Source organism: Lytechinus variegatus, chromosome 8, assembly GCF_018143015.1.
Source record: "Lytechinus variegatus isolate NC3 chromosome 8, Lvar_3.0, whole genome shotgun sequence".
Lineage (NCBI taxonomy): Eukaryota > Metazoa > Echinodermata > Echinoidea > Temnopleuroida > Toxopneustidae > Lytechinus > Lytechinus variegatus.
In genome coordinates, this window is record NC_054747.1 from 13,457,953 (window position 1) to 13,476,101 (window position 18,149).

An 18,149-nucleotide genomic window follows, 5' to 3' on the forward strand; every position below is an offset into this window, starting at 1 on the left:
TTGCGTGAAAATAGGGGGGTAAATTTCACAAAATGTCCTTGAAATTGACTGCAATAGGGGGTTACTTGCATTTGTGGTAACGGTCATACGCGTCCCCCTCTACTGGTGAGTGACCCCACCGGGAGCGCGCCCTGCGAAAACGAAGTCTAACCATTGATCATTCTGCCCTCTAGCTGTCATCATGGTCATGTAAAATCCATGAGGAAGATGTTAGGGGTTGCAGAGTGACAATCTAATGATACTCTAAAACTCAAACCCAGCTTGATGTCTTACCATACAGCGGACGTTGAGTTCTTGCCTCTACATTTTTTTTTTCTCTTCAGGTGTACTTAAATGCGGCTCAAATGAACCACCTATGTTAACGCAATTTTGAAACAAATACCAGTCAAGCAGTATCATTTCCAGTATCAGCCAAGCATTTTCAAAAACATGAATTTAAAAGGGAATGTCCCAGTAATGTACCAAATACACAAAAAATAATGACCTAATATAATATACAGAATATACAGAATCTCGTAATAAAACACCCCTACCCTGAGACTGTACGAGATCTCGAAGACAATGAATTGCCTGGATGACAACCAGGAGTAAATAACTCACCTATGTTAACGCAATTTTCAATTAATAACAACCAGCCAATCGTTTAAAAAATCATGAATTAAAGACGGAATGTGCCAATAATGCATGAATACACAAAAATAATGCCCTAAATACAAAAGACAATGCCCTGATTTTCAACTTAAACAAACCATTTTTTATAGAAATTGTTTCAACATGTTAAACTAGACTTTCTACTGCTAAAAATAGGTTTTTATCAAATCTTGAGGTATCTTGAGGCAGTAATAGAATTTGAGGTAACCAATACTGAATCTTGTATTTATAATACCATAACCCTGAAACTGTACGAGAACTCGAAGACAACGAATTGCCTGGATGACAACCATATAATCTGCCCAAAGTTCCTCCTCACTTTTAACACCACCATCATGGCTAACGCGACTCTAACACTCAACCCCAACTGGATATCTAACCATACAACGGACGCTGAGCTCTTGCCCCCAGGTGTGCTCAAAATCTACTTTTTGCTACTGGAGTAAGTAACTCACCTATGGTAACGCAATTTTCAAATAAGCCCTAAATACAAAAGATTAAGCCCTGATTTTCAACTTAAACAAACCATTTTTTAAAGAAATCGTTTAAACATTTTAGATTACACTTTATAGTGGTCAAAATAATACTATTATCAAATCTTGAGGTATCTTGAGGAGGTAATACATATTGAGGTAACAAATACAGAATCTCGTATTAAAATACCCTAACCCTGAGATTGTACGCGATCTCGAAGACAACGAATCGCCTGGGTGACAACCATATTGTCTGCCAAAAGTTGCTCCTCGCTTTTAACATTACCATCTTGACTGATCTTTCTGATCTTGTGCATCACTTTATGTCGAAGACGTTTGGGCATCGCCAGGCGAGAGTGTGAGATCCACATGTGAAGGTAATGGTCATACGCGTCCTTGACAGAATCCCCACAGTCCTCGCACACGTAAATCTTCTTTCGTCGCTCCTTAAAGCCGAAGGTTAGTGGCATTCCATGGACCTTGCTGATGTGGGTCTCCAGAGAGCATCGTTGGGTGAAGGTGCGTGGACAGATGCTGCACTTGTAAGGCCTTACACCTTCGGAGCATAAAAGAGATAATAGGATAAAGAGGAGCATCACTGGTTTGCTTCTTAATCCAAAAACATTTCATACATGTAGCTTATGGTATTAACAATTGTGATCTCAAGGGTAAGGGGGTCTAGAATGTGCCATTATTTCTTAGGGGACGTCGTGGTCTAGTGGTTACCACTCTTGTCGTTCACTCATTGGGATGAGGGTCCATATACCAGCCATAGCGTGTTTTCATTCAGCAGGAAATTTACCCACACTGTGCTGCACTCAACCAAGGTGAGGTAAATTGATACAAGGTAGGATGAATTCATTGAATGCAAGGCGCCTTTAGCAGAGATAGAGATACAGCCAACATGTCTGGTGCGCCTTTGAATATAGACAGATAGATAATCGGTGCCTCTGAAATGTTGTACATTATTTATCATTACTTCTTGCACTAGTTTCACTTGCACAATGAATTATCTACTGACATATATTCACTTCCAACCTACACTTAAGTAAACAAATAACAAACCGTACCTGTATGAGTGCGGTAGTGCCTTTTCAGGTCGAACTTGTCCTGGAACCCCTTCTCACAGAAACTGCAGATATGGGTCCTCTTCTGGTTGTGTTCAGTGGCCATATGTCTTGTGTATGCTCTCTCCGTATTAAACGTGCTGCTACAGGTACTGCATCTGTGTTTTTGCCTTGAGCAATCGAATGTTCTTCGACGAAACTGTACAACTGCTTTCCCAGAAGATGGAGAGTCGCAAATGACAAGGGATGGGGAATCAGGATGATCAGGTGTCTGCTCGTTGACAAGGTTGGGTGTAGGTGCATGTTTCCCGCCACCAAGTCCTTGGTCTGTTTCGGGCTTAGCTTGGCCAACTGAGAACGTATCTTTTAAAGTTCCTGATTTGATTACATTGGACTTGGGTGTGGAACAATCATTTTCGATGATTGATGTAAATGAGGTTGAAACATCCAGTGTATCCTTCAAGTAGAAGTTTTGTTTGCACTTCAGATCGCTCTTCTTCGCTGGTATTCTGGTCTCTAAAACTGTGTATTCTAGCATCGGTTGTGTTGTCTTAAAATGTGGAATGGACCGTTGAGGGTCACCTGACGGCTTTGATATGAAAGGTACTCCGCCTTTGTTTGGTGGGATGAAATTCATGGATGAGCTTACGGCGGTCTTTTGTGAGAGCCGAAAGTTTTCGTGAACTGGACTGTTCTGCTTTCGAAACGAAGCTGCATTTACCGTCTCCCTAGATCGGGACGTAGACACTTGTCCATCTGACGTTGTGGATACATGTTGCTGCTTTTCCGAATGTGTCCCTCTGGAAGACCTTGGTTCTATTGACATTGGTTGTGGAATCGTTCCATTCATCTCCTGAGACGGCTGACCCGAAACTTTCCTCGAAGACTGGCAAACGTTTGATAAATATTGACGTGTATTAGCTACAGGTTCGGAGTAGAGATTATTTCGAATGGCATCTCCATTTCCGTAAGAAGTTGCTGAATTGTAATTTGAATTAATCCGACGCTCTGGGCCATATGCTTTTGTAAAGGTTTCCTCAAGGAAGGTATCATGCGAATCTTCTAGCATTGCGTCGAAAGTACTATTTGGCTCTGTTTCCATTGGTGCATATGGCGCTGGGAAATCATCCATTATGCTTTCTCTAGATCGGTGTGCATTAATGTGTCCACGGTATCGGTTATCTCGACTGGAGCGGAAGGTTGAATGTGTAAAGTCTGGTTCTTGAAAGCATGAGGTATGAAGTTCGCGCAGTAGATCCCTTACAAAATCACGTTTCCATACAGCGTCAAGATAGTATGACTTCAGCAGTGACATACAATATGATCGGCCTGGTTGTCTCCCGGTTTTATCTTGAACTACCCGAATGATATCTTCCAAAGAGGGTAAACTATTATTGGCCCTCTCAGGCAATAGAAGAGACTTCATTGATTCGTCTGATGAGCAACCTTGTGTTACAGTATCGCCTGATTGATGCATTCTATTGTCAATAGAGAATCTCTGAGTGTAGTAATTTGGAACAGACTTTTGCATCAAATCTGAACGACGTACTTGATTGATACCGCCGTTGTAGAGTTTATAGTTGTCTGGAATGGCCGGGTACTTTTTCGCTTTTGACGGTGGTGCAAATATATCCTGGAAAATGAAGAGGTAATGAAAACATACAAAAAGCAATTGAAGCACTTTAAATTATGTGATACACGAGAAAGTGGATGATTTACAACGCTTGAAATATTGTTAAGTTGAGCTTTGTATTTATTTCATCTCACATTGTTGACAATGGGATATTAGGTAGATGATATAAAAAAGTAACACAAATGGAACGTAAATTAAAAGGGTGTGATCTTTGAAGGACTGAACAGAGATACAAGTTTTGGTGTCATTATAAATGTTAGTCGATAATGTGTGGCATGATTGCGCATATGATCGTTCGCCAACCATCGTGACGATTTAAAAGCTTGTGGTATTGCAAGAGAACCAGATGATATGATCAAAATAGAATTTTATGGAATTCGAAAATGTATTTCCTTACCGAGTGGGAATTGTTATTGATCCCTCCTCCGTCGTTGACCACGTTAGTGCTCCAGCCAGGATGCTCATGGAGGGTAAGATGGTCGCTCATCCCCTGGGCATTACCTGGCGAAGACCCTTGGTATGATAGCCATGCTTTCCCTGATCCTGACATTGACAGGTCAATAGGGCCGTCGCCCACATCTGCAAAATATTGATCAAATCAAACCAAAACGTAAGATAGAAATTGCTCAGTGGCCAATGATGTCAGTATCACGTAGAGTTGAGTGTTTATAATTTCCCTTCTCTCTGTCTTTTTTTTTTACTTTTTAAAAGAGCCCCGTGCCACCTAGCATATTTGCTTGGGAGGGTAATATGTGATTTTGCTCAAAACTATCAGTGTGATGATGATTTCACATTGTGACACTTGGAGACAGTGTTAAGTGTTCACAATGGGTGATTTCAAGTTCAGTGTTGACCTTTTGGTGTTGGTGCTGGGTCAATTTTTACACGATTATAACACCAAACATAAAATGAGGATGGTCCCGAAAAGTCACTCACTTGTTGTTGAGATGTCAATAATGTGATCTGGATCAGTTTTACAAGCTCTGAATAAGTTTTGGAGCTAGGGGAAGCAACCGAAATTTCAACACTAACACCAACACCAAGGCCAACACCGACCTTGAAATCACCCAATGTATTTGAATAGAAGGCTGTATGTGATTCAAAATGTTGAAAAGCACTTAACAGCATAAAGGTGATTTTAGATTTTGTTTTACTCTGTGCAAACTCTTTGGGACGCCGTATTCATTCAAAATGGAATTCCTTCTTCAACCCAGCCTTGTTGACAAGATGGTAAATGGTATAAGTATTACAAAAGAAAACTCATTCTACTTAAAGGGGGTTGGTCGAAGCAAATTTTGTCAGCCGTGCAGTTGGTATTGGCTTCATGCCGAATCATGCCGATCTACGAGACAAAGCGGTTTGCTACCAGCAGCCCAAATATAGTCTTTACTCCCAGGAAGAGTTCCATGTACATTTTTGGATGACTAATTGTCGGATCGGAAAACCTAATTTAAGATTGACTGAGAAGCACTGTTACTATCATGACTATGGTAACCTGTAGCAATCTCGATCCGGGGCTTATCGATTGCAGCCATCGAATCACCCCAAAGTCAAGGAGCAACTTATGTCAGCAAGCAGCGCAGAAACCCCGGCCGATCATCATATACTTCAGCAGATAGAACACTCATCATGAGATCTGCAAAGCTCGTTCCAAACTCAAGGGCACCGATGTCTTCATTCATGAGGATCTCACCGCGAACAGACAAGCCATACTCGACAAACCTCGTTTCCATGAGAACGCCAAGAATGTATGGACGCTTGATGGCAGGATTGCGGCTCTCAACGCTAACGGCAGGAAGATCTCTATCACAAGTCTTGCCTTCGTTGGTACTTGCCGCATCCATACCATATACTGAACTTTATTTTAACTATCGATATCTCTTGGGTATGTACGTTTCAACAAGCCTTTTTATGGCTTTTCTGTGCATGACCGATTTCCAGTCTTATTTTGTTCATCTTTATTTTTATAATTATGTGCCAACCATAACTTTATCATCACCACTATTTGTTTCAGTTATGTTCTTTGATACCTTTGCTTTGTTTTATGTTAAACAATTATTTATTTTTACTTTGTGTATATATACTTTTGTTCTCATTTTGTTCTTTTTAATGAATTTGGAAATAAATGCTGAATTGAATATATTGACTCAGAATTGTAAGCTTACCTCCCTTGTTTGGGAAGCTCATTTAATTAATTCTCCTATGACCATAAAATATCCTTGCATTTCTTGCGCAAAATCAGTTTTTTTTTGAAAAATGCTTTTAAGTGTATATAGTCTGTGATGATTGGATTTATTTTTCATGCTCTTAAGTCTGATCTGTTTCACTTCTAGCCAAGATTGGACTTGTTAAAATGAAGTTTTTCTGAATTGCTTTTTGTAATATTTATTCTCAAGAAAACCGTGACGAATAAATGTTAACTTCTATATATCCGTCAACTTTGATAATGAGACAAACCTTGATTCTCTTCATGATAATCACGACGTCCAAATTACGGTAAGCTCAAAACTTTACATAAAAAGGGTTCAAGCGTTATACAGTTAAATGTTAGAAGTTTAAAGCGTAATGAAGATGAAATAAAGTTATTACCTAAATCTATTAACTATTTTACGAAAACCACATTGATAACGCAGTCTTTGCTGATTTGAACGACTATCATTTTTTTAAAACAGGTGCACACCAAGTTACCAATACTGCATATAGCATTACATTTAATGAAAACAAGATAAAAGAGCATTGTATATTAAATGTTTTGCTCACGGGCATAGGTGCCGCGGCCGGGATCGAACCCCGGACTTTTTATGTATAGCCAGGCGCCATAGACCACTGGGCCACGGCACCTCCATAATGAACAGTGAAATCGATAATGTTCGTTAAAAAAATTTCCGTTCAGACATGAACCGACACGGAGAGAGGCGTCGCCGTCTATATACGCGATAGCCTCCCGATAGCCTTGGCTTTGAAGTATTGAATCATTGTTCTTCTTATTCGTAATAATTTTTCCCATTTATTTGGAGATTGAATAATGAAATCGAAATGTATTTTGACAGACATGGTATCAATACTAGGCATTCCAACTCCTTAAACGCAGTCTGGCCAAAACCCAATATTAATCAGCGAATTTTTAAACTCTCATCCAAATATGCGGCGATAATTTGTTTGAACTCTTTGCCCACATCAACGCAAAGTATCAAATTCCTGCAATCTTTTAAACGTGTATATATAGCTGCCCCTTTTAACTAATGTCATTCTTATTCTTTTATTATGTGTTTTGCTCACCTTTTAAATATTTGTCTTTTTCTACATATTTTTTAGTAAATACGTAACATATACTTTGTTTTAACTTGTAATTTGTTTACAGTACTACAGGTACTGTAATCGTTTTGTTTTTTGTAACTTTCTGTCATGAATTCCCTATTGTCATCTTTTATATTAAAATGCATTTGCTATTTTTATAAATATTTGATGATCTTTTTTATTCATTCATTTTCATTCAGTCCATGTGTAAAAATCAAAATATTGTAGAATTCAAACAAAAAAAAAAAACAAATTAAATAGTGAGGGACATCATCGAGTCTCTCATTTTGCATCTGACTAAAATTTGCATATAACTATTTTGTGAAAAACAAGCCAAACTTTGAAATGTGAAATTTTTATTTTACATCCGTTTTTGATATTTTCAGCACTATGCTTACTGATTTTGTTTATATTGATTTAAATAAACATTTTTCCGAGGTGGACTTGACCTTAAATATATTGACAAATCAAAGGTGTCGACATTTGTATTTTTGTGAACACGTTGAAAAGCAACCAATGGAAATGTACACTTAGCTAAGGATTTTCAGGATGCTGTTCAGCTGTGGGAAATTATTTAATCAATGTTTTTTTTAATATTTTATCATGCCTGTTAAATATAGACAATTAAAAAGGAAGCTGTCTCCGCGGATAAAGAGTCCAGACATTATGAACCTGTTAAAAGAACGTGATAAAGCCAAAAGACAAGAATGGAAAAGCAAAACTAGCGACGCTACAAAGTTTTATCGAATATTAAGAAATAAAGTAACCTCAAATAAAAGAAAGGCAAAAAAAAAAATAAGCGAACAAACAATACTTTTTGGAAAAACTAACCTCTACAATGGGAGATATATTAGGGTTTCAAAGGTTTTAAGATCTGTCCTGCCAGTGTCAATATCCAGCAGTGGTAATCCGGTGATTCTGTAGACAAAGCTAATGAATTTCATACACAGAACTAGCATCTAATTTTAATGATGTCCAACTTTCAATAAAACGACACAGTTAGTGATAACATCAATGCTAGGTTTACGTTTCAGATGGTTACTGACGCTGACGTTCGCAAGGAAATATTAAAATAAAGAGACATTTCTGTCGATTTAGATGAGATTTCATCGACAATTCTTGAGACGTGTACCCCCATTATTGTTCCATATTTTACCCACATGACTAACACATTTTTTTTTACCAAAAATAAAAAATTCCAAACCATTGGTAAAGTCCTAAAGTCATCCCTATTCATACATACGGTAACAAAAAATCTCCAAATAACTTCTATCCTATTTCAATTCTAATTCAGTTTTGGGTTTAGGAGTAAACACCCAAACTTGACTTCTTAAGTTAGAATCAGTGGATGCACGCTGCTGATCAGGGGAAATATACTGGGGCGGTGTTCATTGACTACCCCCCCAATCTGATTGCGTTGACCCTTATTTACACAATTAGATGTCTCTGCAAGGTTCTATTCTGAGAGCTGGCTATTTCTTTTTTTTGGTATATACGTTACAACTTTATCCGCGCATTTTGTTTGTTCAACTATATGCGGACGATTTATTTTTCTTTTTTTTTGTTTAAAAGTGTTGAAAATAAGCTAAATCTTGTTTTGTCGCTTAGTGTAAAATGGATGCGCAATAATAATTTGACGTAAAACATTGATGAAACCCATCTTTACCAATAGGCTCGAGAAAAATGTTAAGTAAATACAATGTTTTTTAATGTAAATATTGATAATATTGCAATACAACAGTCTACTAGTGTGTTAAATATCATTGATTTATTACTGACAATAAAATGAAGTGGGATGTACAGTAGAAAGTTTGGTAATTTAGTCAAATATTTGGGTAGACTCCGCTATTTCATTTTAATGGTACAAATTCAAATTTTATTTACAAAGCCATCGCCCCTTTTCGACTATGCGGATACTTAAATTTATTCCTTTAATAAATAAAGCTTTCCAAACAATCACCAAACCTCCGGAATCATGCAAGTAGAATGATAGTGAAAATAAACCCATTTGATGATATCTCCAATGTGCAAATTTATTTAATTTTGAAACGTTCTTCCCTTGAATCAGGGCGTAAGAAAAAAAATATTTGTTTATAATCAGTCCATGACATGTTGTCTACAATCACGTCCGCAATGCTTCAACCATCTTCTCATCATTATTCAATCCGTAATCATCATAACTTTGCTTTACCCAAACCCAGAATATTCTTGACCCACTTCCCAATACAGAGGTGTATACTTTTCTCTATCACATGAAATCATTGGAAAATATCAATGCATTATTAAAAAGGCTTTAAAACATTTTCCCAAACTTTGTGTAGCTTTTGATTCAGATCTCTAATTCTCACTTTTCTATCTTGTGAAGATATTGTAAATATGCTTTGTAATAAATGTGTATTGCACTCTGTACCTCCAGATTACCAGTCCCACTAATAACAAGAGAACCTTCCATCTTTGTGAAACGCCCAATCATATACCTTCATGCAGTGCCAGAGTAGAAGCCTGGCTATCATATCACATACCCCTGTGAGGAACCACAGTAAACCCCTCAAAACATGAGCAATAGGATGCCTGCATTCCGAGAGATGCTGAATCATCCAATTGCTACTGAGAGTTGATTCAATCCACATCCTAAAACTACAAACCTCAAGTCTCTCGCTTCCTTGTGATCTGCCTTTAAACAGAGCCCACAAATATTGCATGCTTCTTCTTAAATATTTCACATTTTGTTAAGGTCTTTATCGTAAGTCAACTCAGTTTTTCCTCTCCTGTTTCATATATTAAGATATATATTTAAAAATCAAAACACAACGTATGTTTCAGTGAATCCCAGATTAGGGTGATTTTAGGATGATTTTCGGAAATGATGTCCACTCTTCAATTACGGTGACCCCCCCCTCCCCGGCCCTGACTAGTGTTTAGTGACCTTACCTTGAAATGCAGCTTCAACATTGTTAGTAAGGTACTGTCCTTCCTTGTAAGTTATCGAACCTCGCGTATCTTCTGCGGATGCATCTTCAGGATACATTGTATAAGGGCATTGCACAGCAGGGGTGTTACCCCGTCTGAGGAAAACACGAGGCATTCTCCTAGTTGACAGGAATGTGTCCGTTTCTGAATTCGTCGTGAGACATACAAAAATCAATGTATCTGCTTGGGAGAGAACATCATCCTCTTATCGTTCTAATGGTAAATCCTTGGTCTACAGTATGGCACTTGAACGTTTTCTTAGTGTCAAACTCGTTGGTGCATCACTTCTCCCTCTCCAAGCTACGCCATATCATGTGGCTGGTTTTTATCTGTTGCTTAACTGTTTTAATAAGTGTCGATATATAGCGTTATAGGCTAATTGCCGATTCTGGGTCGGAGATAGTCATCGACAGATCTGCAAGAAGGAAAGCTTAAAGAAGATGCCATTTTGTATAAGGGCTACGAAACCTGACACGGCAAATGAAAAATAATAACGCGATGTCAATGTAGCTTTGTCGTAACTTGACAAAGTTGGGAGGAAACGAACTAAAAGGACGACTGAATATCGAAAAGCAAAGTGCTTAGTTAATGGGTGAGATAGCATTATATACGTATAACTTAAATGACCAAAGTATGACCAGTGGTGCATGGAAACAAACTATTTTCCATACTGATTTCATCGAAATATCAGGCTATTGTTCGGGTTTCTATTCGATAGTTATATGCCCCCGAACGGGTGAACCTTAATAATATACTAGCTGATACATGAATGGAAAATATTCTATAGGGGAACAAGAGGCATATTTTCAACCATTGAAACTGAATAAATCAGTGTATGAGACATGAAGCGGGATATACGTGAACTTAACCTACGCATTTAAAATGAGCTCTCCAGGGAGACATCTTGAGTAGCGTTGCCAATTCGAAAATCTTAATATAATCCACATTGTCATGTACAAGCATACCCCCCCCCCTTGGAAATTCCTGGGTCCGCCCTTGCTTCAATTATATTCAATTAATTTGTATAACCATCCAATACAAAACAAGACGAGTACTTCCATCCAAAATACGATGATACTTAAAGATGACTGCGGAGAAAAACACAATTTTTAAAAGGGGCCACCAATTACCAAAATATATATCAATTTTACTTTGATACATGTTATTTATTTTCCCCAATTTTGGTAACGTCTCATATCGTTTGTTTTTTGTTGTTGCTGTTTTTTTAAAGTGGCGCTTCGCCTTTATACTTCGATTTTTTTTTGCGCTTCCATGCAGTAACATAATAATTTCAGCCGAAGTCTCAGATTTAGAAGCTCTTTTAAAAATATTTTTCAGCAAAAAATACATACAGATTGTGAACAGGGAGCCTCCCGTCCTTATGACATAAATATTCATAATTATCATTGGATTTATATAGCGCTTTTTATAGAAGATACAAAGCGCTGGTGATGGCATAAGACAAGTTATACCATGGTCACATTTGTTCTACGGCGGCCGTACGGCGAGTCGAAAACAGCCGTTTTATCAATTGTGATTCAAACCACCGATATGTAGTTGGACAAAAAATGTTAAAACGGCTGTTTTCGACTCGCCGTACGGCCGCCGTAGAACAAATGTGACCATGGCATTAGGGTCCAAGGATGTTTTGAGACGTTTTCTGAAGAGGTCTATATAACTGAGAAAGGGTCGTGTGGTCCAGTGGTTAGAGCATTAGACTCATAATCGCAAGGTTGTGAGTTCGAATCCCAACTCTGCCATTGTCTCCACTTTGATAAAAAAAGGGCCAAAGTTTAATATCTGTCGTATATTACGTCAGCCACTATGACTGATTAACCTAGACGTAAAATGTTTCCAAGGTAATTGGTCATATATACCAGCTTGGCGTTTACCAGCAAAAAATGCTGTCTTGCCGAGTTCCTACGGGAGTTACCACAAACAGAAACAGAATAGAGGTTTCGGGGAGATGGAGTGACTTTATTCCATTGACGGGGGGGGGGGGGGGGGTAAGAGACTGAAAAGAGTTGAAGCCGGCCTGTTTTCTAGATTTAAAAAGGACAAAACAAGGAACAGATGCTGAACGAAGAGAGTATGTAGATCTATGTTGCTGAAATAATGAGGATATTTAAGAAGGAAGTGTGGTTGACAGAGACTTAAAGGGGAATGAAACCTTTGGAACAAATAGGCTTGTGTTGAAACAGAAAAATCAAAGAATAAGAATAAAGAAAGTTTGAGAAAAATCGGACAAATAATGAGAAAGTTATGAGCATTTGAATATTGCAATCACTAATGCTATGGAGATCCTCCCATTGGCAATGCGACAAGGATGTGTGATGTCACTGATGAACAACTTTCCCTTTGGTGGACTATAAAATACCCTCAAAATGTCTCTTTTTGCTTTTTCTTATGATGATACAAACTCTTTATCCATGATGTATTCTTAAAAAATATGTATTACATGCCCTCATGTAAAAAGAACACATGATCTATGGTTAGATGTGATAAAAGAGGCAATTCAAGTGAAATATATACTAAAGTAATGGGGAGAGTTGTTCACAAGTGACATCACACATCTTTGTCACATTGCCAATTTAACTTTTAACGTCCTATCCGAGGGATGGAGTGTTTTCCATTGTTACATAGCCTGCATCTATGAAACATGGGAGAGACATTTACACAAAACGCACTGACTTCAGTCATCCGCTCTGGGTGGACTCGAACCCACGATCTTTGGTTCGACGGGCAGGGCGTTACCGACTGAGCCAACACCGCTCTCAGAAACAGGTAGCCGATGAAGTTCATTGAAGAGGGGTAGCATGACACCATTTTGATTTTTGATAGATTAAGCGTGTACACTTGTTCTGAAGACTTACTGTTCAGTAATACCCAAAGCAAGTAAAGCTGTCATGTACAGAAAAAATTATTTAAAAAACTCTAATTTGATGTAAAATGTGAGATTTTTATGCTGGAGGAGATAGCAACGTGTGTAATCTTTCAACATCAGAACGTTTATTTCTTTATTTCACATATGTTTACAGTGTAACCAATTCAGCTGTACATGACAAAAGCTCCTTTACAATTGGGCCGTGTTCATTCAAATACATACAAATTATATTCGTTTATAATCGTTTAGAATTTAGATACGTTTCTTACGTTATTGGTGTGTTAAGAGACTTATTTTTGAAATATATTAATTTGGTTTTTTGAGGTCCTGGGGTCGATCAACGGCTGGGCCATACCAAAGACGTGAAAATGGGACATTTTGCTATCTTACCAGGCGCTCGACCTTTGAAAATAGAGAGGGGTCATAGTAACATACATGAACTATATGCTTGAAAATCAGCTAATGATTGAAGTGGCTACCCTATAAAGAGAAGAGGTATTGGTGTTATTATGATGATGATTATTATTATTAATATTATAAGTATCCGTAGTAGTAGTAGTAGTAGTAGTAGGAGTAGTATAGCAGTACTATAGTAGTAGTAGTAGTAGTAGTAGTAGTATAGTAGTAGTAGTAGTAGCAGTAGTAATAGTGCTAGCATTGTTATATTATCACCATATTAGTAGTAATAGTAGTATTATTGTCATAATCATTATTATTATCATTAGTATTAGTATTTTTGTCATTATTATTATTATTACTATTATTATTGATGTCATTATTTTTACGTAGCATTGTTAAGAGGGTAAAGTGATAAGAGCCTGTCAGCAATCTCTCCCTCTCGCTTCAATGACCCGATATACAATTTGATATTGCAGTTTGCCATTGAATGTATATGAAATGCCTTTTGTTATCCGTTATATGATGGTTTTTGGCAGGTACCAAAGAAGCGTACTCTCTGGGTCACATATTTTCCAGCTACGAGGTCACGTTTACCAGTTGAAACTGGTTCAAGGCTTTCTATTATAATGTTTATCTGTTTGTCTTTTTTTTGGGGGGTGGTTCTTTTTTTGGTCAATTGTGGAGGTGTATTTAGTATATTTTCTGTCTGTATTAACACAATTAAGAAATACGCTTTTTTCAGATGCAGCACATTTAGAGGGACAGGTGGGCCCCAGAAATGGATGTTAGCCCGTTATGGTAACAAGCCGAAGAACTGGGGTCAAACCACGATGGTTGAATAAGCCCAGGAATTAGATGTTAACTCGTGATGGTTTTTATCTCATACATTATTTGACACACACCTAAACCATGTAAACATACTAAGACGGTGATGTTGACAATCCATACACACATTAATAACCACAGTGGCTGGACCTAAACCATATACATCAATCCTTCTTTACGTGTCGCTTTTTTCAGTTCATCTTTGGGGCCGGCAACGCCAGAGTACAGTTTAGCTATAGCACCAGAGCTTGCTGTTAACCCATCGTCACCTGAGAAGCACCATGGCCTATTCTAATTGAAAAAAAAATCGTGAAAATCTTATTTCGAGTTTTGATACGTTTGAAAATGATTTTGCAATAAATTCTTCAAAATTTTCACACGAGAAACCATAAAGATGTCTTGAAGCTTAGTAATTACGAGAAATATATGAGCATTTTCAGATTATACAGCTGATTTAAAAGTTGGCATCCTTCTGCTATTAAAACTCCTTGTTGAATCTTTGTGGATCGGTGGGCACGCGTGGGGGTGTAAACTACTCAGCGACCTTATGCTTTTCAGTGATTATTCACTTTGTAACGAAAAAGAAAGGGGCGAAAACTCGTACAGCAAATGCGCATTTTGAATCGAGTAGTGATACCACATAATTGTTACGTTCTACCTTTTTTTTCTTATTCAGAACTTTTTCACACCTCATCTTTACTTCTCTGCTTTATTTCTAGTCTTCATCTGTCTATTTTTATCTTGATTTCTTGTTTTCATTCTTCGTTTTATTTCTAAGATGTCTGTCTTCTAATTTTTTCTTAATTAAGTGGTAAAGTCTTGTTTCTTTTCCACTATTCTTCCCTTCATATTGTGGCTTTTGTAGCTTCGTCATAGTCCCATTTACATAATTTCCATCTCAAACTAAACTTTTTTGCTTTCTCTTTCATTTTCTGATACATAACTGTATTCATATTTTCTATCTGCATTCTTGTTAATGCTCTTTTTGTTTCATTGTCCTCTTTTTTCGCTCTCTTTCAGACTGAATGGATTCTCTTTATATCCCGTTATAAAGTCGGTTTCTTACACCTTTCACATTCTTTTTGATGTAACGATTTTTTTGTTTCGTGATTTCAGTATCGTTTCTGTTACGTTTCCTCTTTTTAAAAAATAATCTGAAGTCTGAATTAATACTTCATCCCTTTAAAGTTACTAATAGTGCATTATTCATTTTTTGTTGTTTACAAAAAAAATCACAAATATTGGTTGAAAACATAAGCACGCTTTTATCAAATACCTGATAGAATGCATGGAATAAAACATGTTCAATATCAATGAATTATAGTTATTGCTGTTAAAATCCATATTTAACTAAAAGTTTTAAATATGTACATGTGCACGTATAAAACACTGAAATATAGATTATTATCATTGTAATTGATAACATCTCGTAGAATGTACATATTAATTTTTTTTGTTCTTCCATAAATACATTCAATCCAAGAAAGTAAACTGAAATGCATTATTATACAGTTCATGCATGTTTAAAGACATATTTTTAAATACATTACCTTTTTCTTTTGAGCACTCGATCTCTATTCTAAATAAAGCAAACTTTTAGTGTAGGCTAAAAAAATAAGGTTTCCTGTAAAACCTAGCGTCAATACCTGTACATAGTTTTCAGAAATCAAACACCAAAAGTCAAAGGGAACCAATCAACTATTCTAAATAACATTCATATAAATATCATATTTCTTGCTATTTATTTCTAAAATTAATATTTCCTAACTTTTATTTCATTTTGATTTATACTTTGTTTCTAATCCGACTACATGTCCTTGTTCTCATAAATAAATATTTAAATGATATTTATATATATATATTGTTATTGTTTTAGTAATAAAGTTGATGTATAATTATATCTATATTCTTTGAATATGCCTTATAAGTCATGGCCAGGGAGGAAATCATTTGGGCTTTAGTGACTTAATTAAAGCAGGGTAATAATATTAGCAGGGTCCGCTGAGAGAACAGTATTCAGAACTGAAGTGGCTTCCCTGGGTAAATATGCTTATATTATTATTGAATTTTCTTTCCTTGGACTTGTAAAGTAAACAACAACAAAAAAAATGATCCTAAAGCTTATAATGAAAACAAACCATAAATGAATAGAACTGAGTACTTATTTGTTACAAAAGTGATATCTGAAAGACCTATGAAAATAAGATGTTCCAACGATTTATATAGTAGTCTTTGGTCATTTGGCATGCCTTTGATAACAGAAAAGAGTTTTTATTTAGATGTTTTTTTTTGTCTCGTTCTGTGGGTTCATAACGATTCTGTGCCAATTTTTCATACCCGACTAAAACCTAGCAAACAAGTGGCCTATTGCGTGTATGGGTCACAATTCTCGTCCATTTTGTCATGCCTGGCCAATTAGGGCGTGATGAGTATTATGAATAAAACGCTATTTTGTGGTTTCTGATAGATTTTTTTTCAAAGAGACCGGTTTTATTCTGTTTCTATAACCTCGCAAAGTAGATAGGCGTATAAACCAGCTACCCCTTCCGAGCCTCTCTTTCCTTCTCCCTGGTTGCCTCTCCCGGTCGGTCTCTCTTGCGACTTATATCTGCCAACTGAAGATTACAGCAAAAACTGTTGTTTCCATTGGTGTACACTGTTAACAGTATCGGGTACAATTGTAACCAGCATGAGTGTACTTCTGTGTCCAATCAATTTTGAGCAGTTTTACCCAATGCGGGAAGCAATGTTGACGAGGGCGCGTCGTGGCCTAGTGGTTCTGACTCTTGCCTTTCAAACAGAGGGTCGTGGGTTCGAATCCTAACCATGGCGTGTCTTCCTTCAGCAAAAAAATTATCCGCAATGTGCTGCACTCGACCCAGGTGAGGTGAATGGGTACCCGGCAGGATTAATTCCTTGCATGCACTGAGCGCCGGTGATGGCTGCTGGAGCTTAAGCCGGGGTATATGATAGCAGCGCTTTGTATCCTCAGGCAAAAGGCGCTTTATAAATACCGCTATTATTATTATCATTATATCCAGTAAGGTAAAAAAAAACGAGCAATTACTCTAGAATAAACAAGATTGTTATCACACTGGAGAAATACAAATGCCCAAAATAAATTTCCAATGTTGGTTGGACACATAAACCGGAACCGCAATTTCGTCCTAAGTTTCGGAGCTGAAGAAGAAAGATTGCGATATACATGTACGTCATTTGTCCAGTAGTTCTCATGGCGAACCTACTGTTTTCATTTACCAATTTTCGACAAAGACTTATTGTTGTTCTTTGTCATGGAGGGCAGAGGACTTTATGTTTATATGTTGTTGTGTCCCCCGTGCATCATGGAGAGAAAAAGTCCTAATGCCCAGGTCCAAGAGTTATTTTCCTATCAGTCCTATAGAGTTCGGCTCTGTCAAATACGGCTAGAAAAAGGTGACGCGAACCTTCGCGAGTCACGTGATCTATCGATGAGCTTGGAGCTCGTCTACCCTTTCTGCTCCCCAAATTGGCCTATGTAAATTACATTCTTAGGGTAGTTCATCAAACGACTGTAGTCCAATTTATACGTGAACTGTTAGAGAGGAATTGTGCCAAATCTTTATACCCCGGTGAACCCATTATCAGTGTACGGAAAATGCCCGGGCCAGGAGTTAATAGCCAATAAAAGGTGAACCTTTGGAGTACACAATGATTATAAAGTGAGATCCGTAGCTGGCATACATTCAATTTTTTGGTCATTATTTCTGAACTATGAGCATTGTTTGGTTCTTTTCATTGAGATTGTGTAATGAAATATGGCTACAATATACACTTTTTTTCTAACTATCAATCCTAGGCTTCGAGCTATCAAATTGATTGTTGAACAGAGTGGATCGTTTTGGTTGTAATAGTCATTGTGGACTGTAAACCACGTGAATGTAGTTCAAGCGTTTTATCCTGGTGGGTGT

The 18,149-nt window shown here is 37.2% G+C and overlaps 2 protein-coding genes across 2 annotated transcripts; both read right to left on the reverse strand.

Annotated features, from left to right (window-relative positions):
* Positions 1-816: 816 nt before the first annotated feature.
* LOC121420796 (transcription factor Ovo-like 2) lies at positions 817-2,886 on the reverse strand. The gene is made up of 2 exons (XM_041615432.1): positions 2,195-2,886; positions 817-1,680 (listed from the first exon to the last, which is right to left on the reverse strand). Exons 1-2 carry the CDS (start codon positions 2,826-2,828, stop codon positions 1,316-1,318), a joined length of 999 nt encoding a protein of 332 aa, XP_041471366.1. The 5' UTR covers positions 2,829-2,886; the 3' UTR covers positions 817-1,315.
* Positions 2,887-2,919: 33 nt separating this feature from the next.
* Positions 2,920-10,697, reverse strand: LOC121420669. Its single transcript, XM_041615331.1, has 4 exons — positions 10,053-10,697; positions 4,222-4,403; positions 3,001-3,824; positions 2,920-2,947 (listed from the first exon to the last, which is right to left on the reverse strand). Exons 1-4 carry the CDS (start codon positions 10,204-10,206, stop codon positions 2,920-2,922), a joined length of 1,188 nt encoding a protein of 395 aa, XP_041471265.1. The 5' UTR covers positions 10,207-10,697.
* Positions 10,698-18,149: the final 7,452 nt, after the last annotated feature.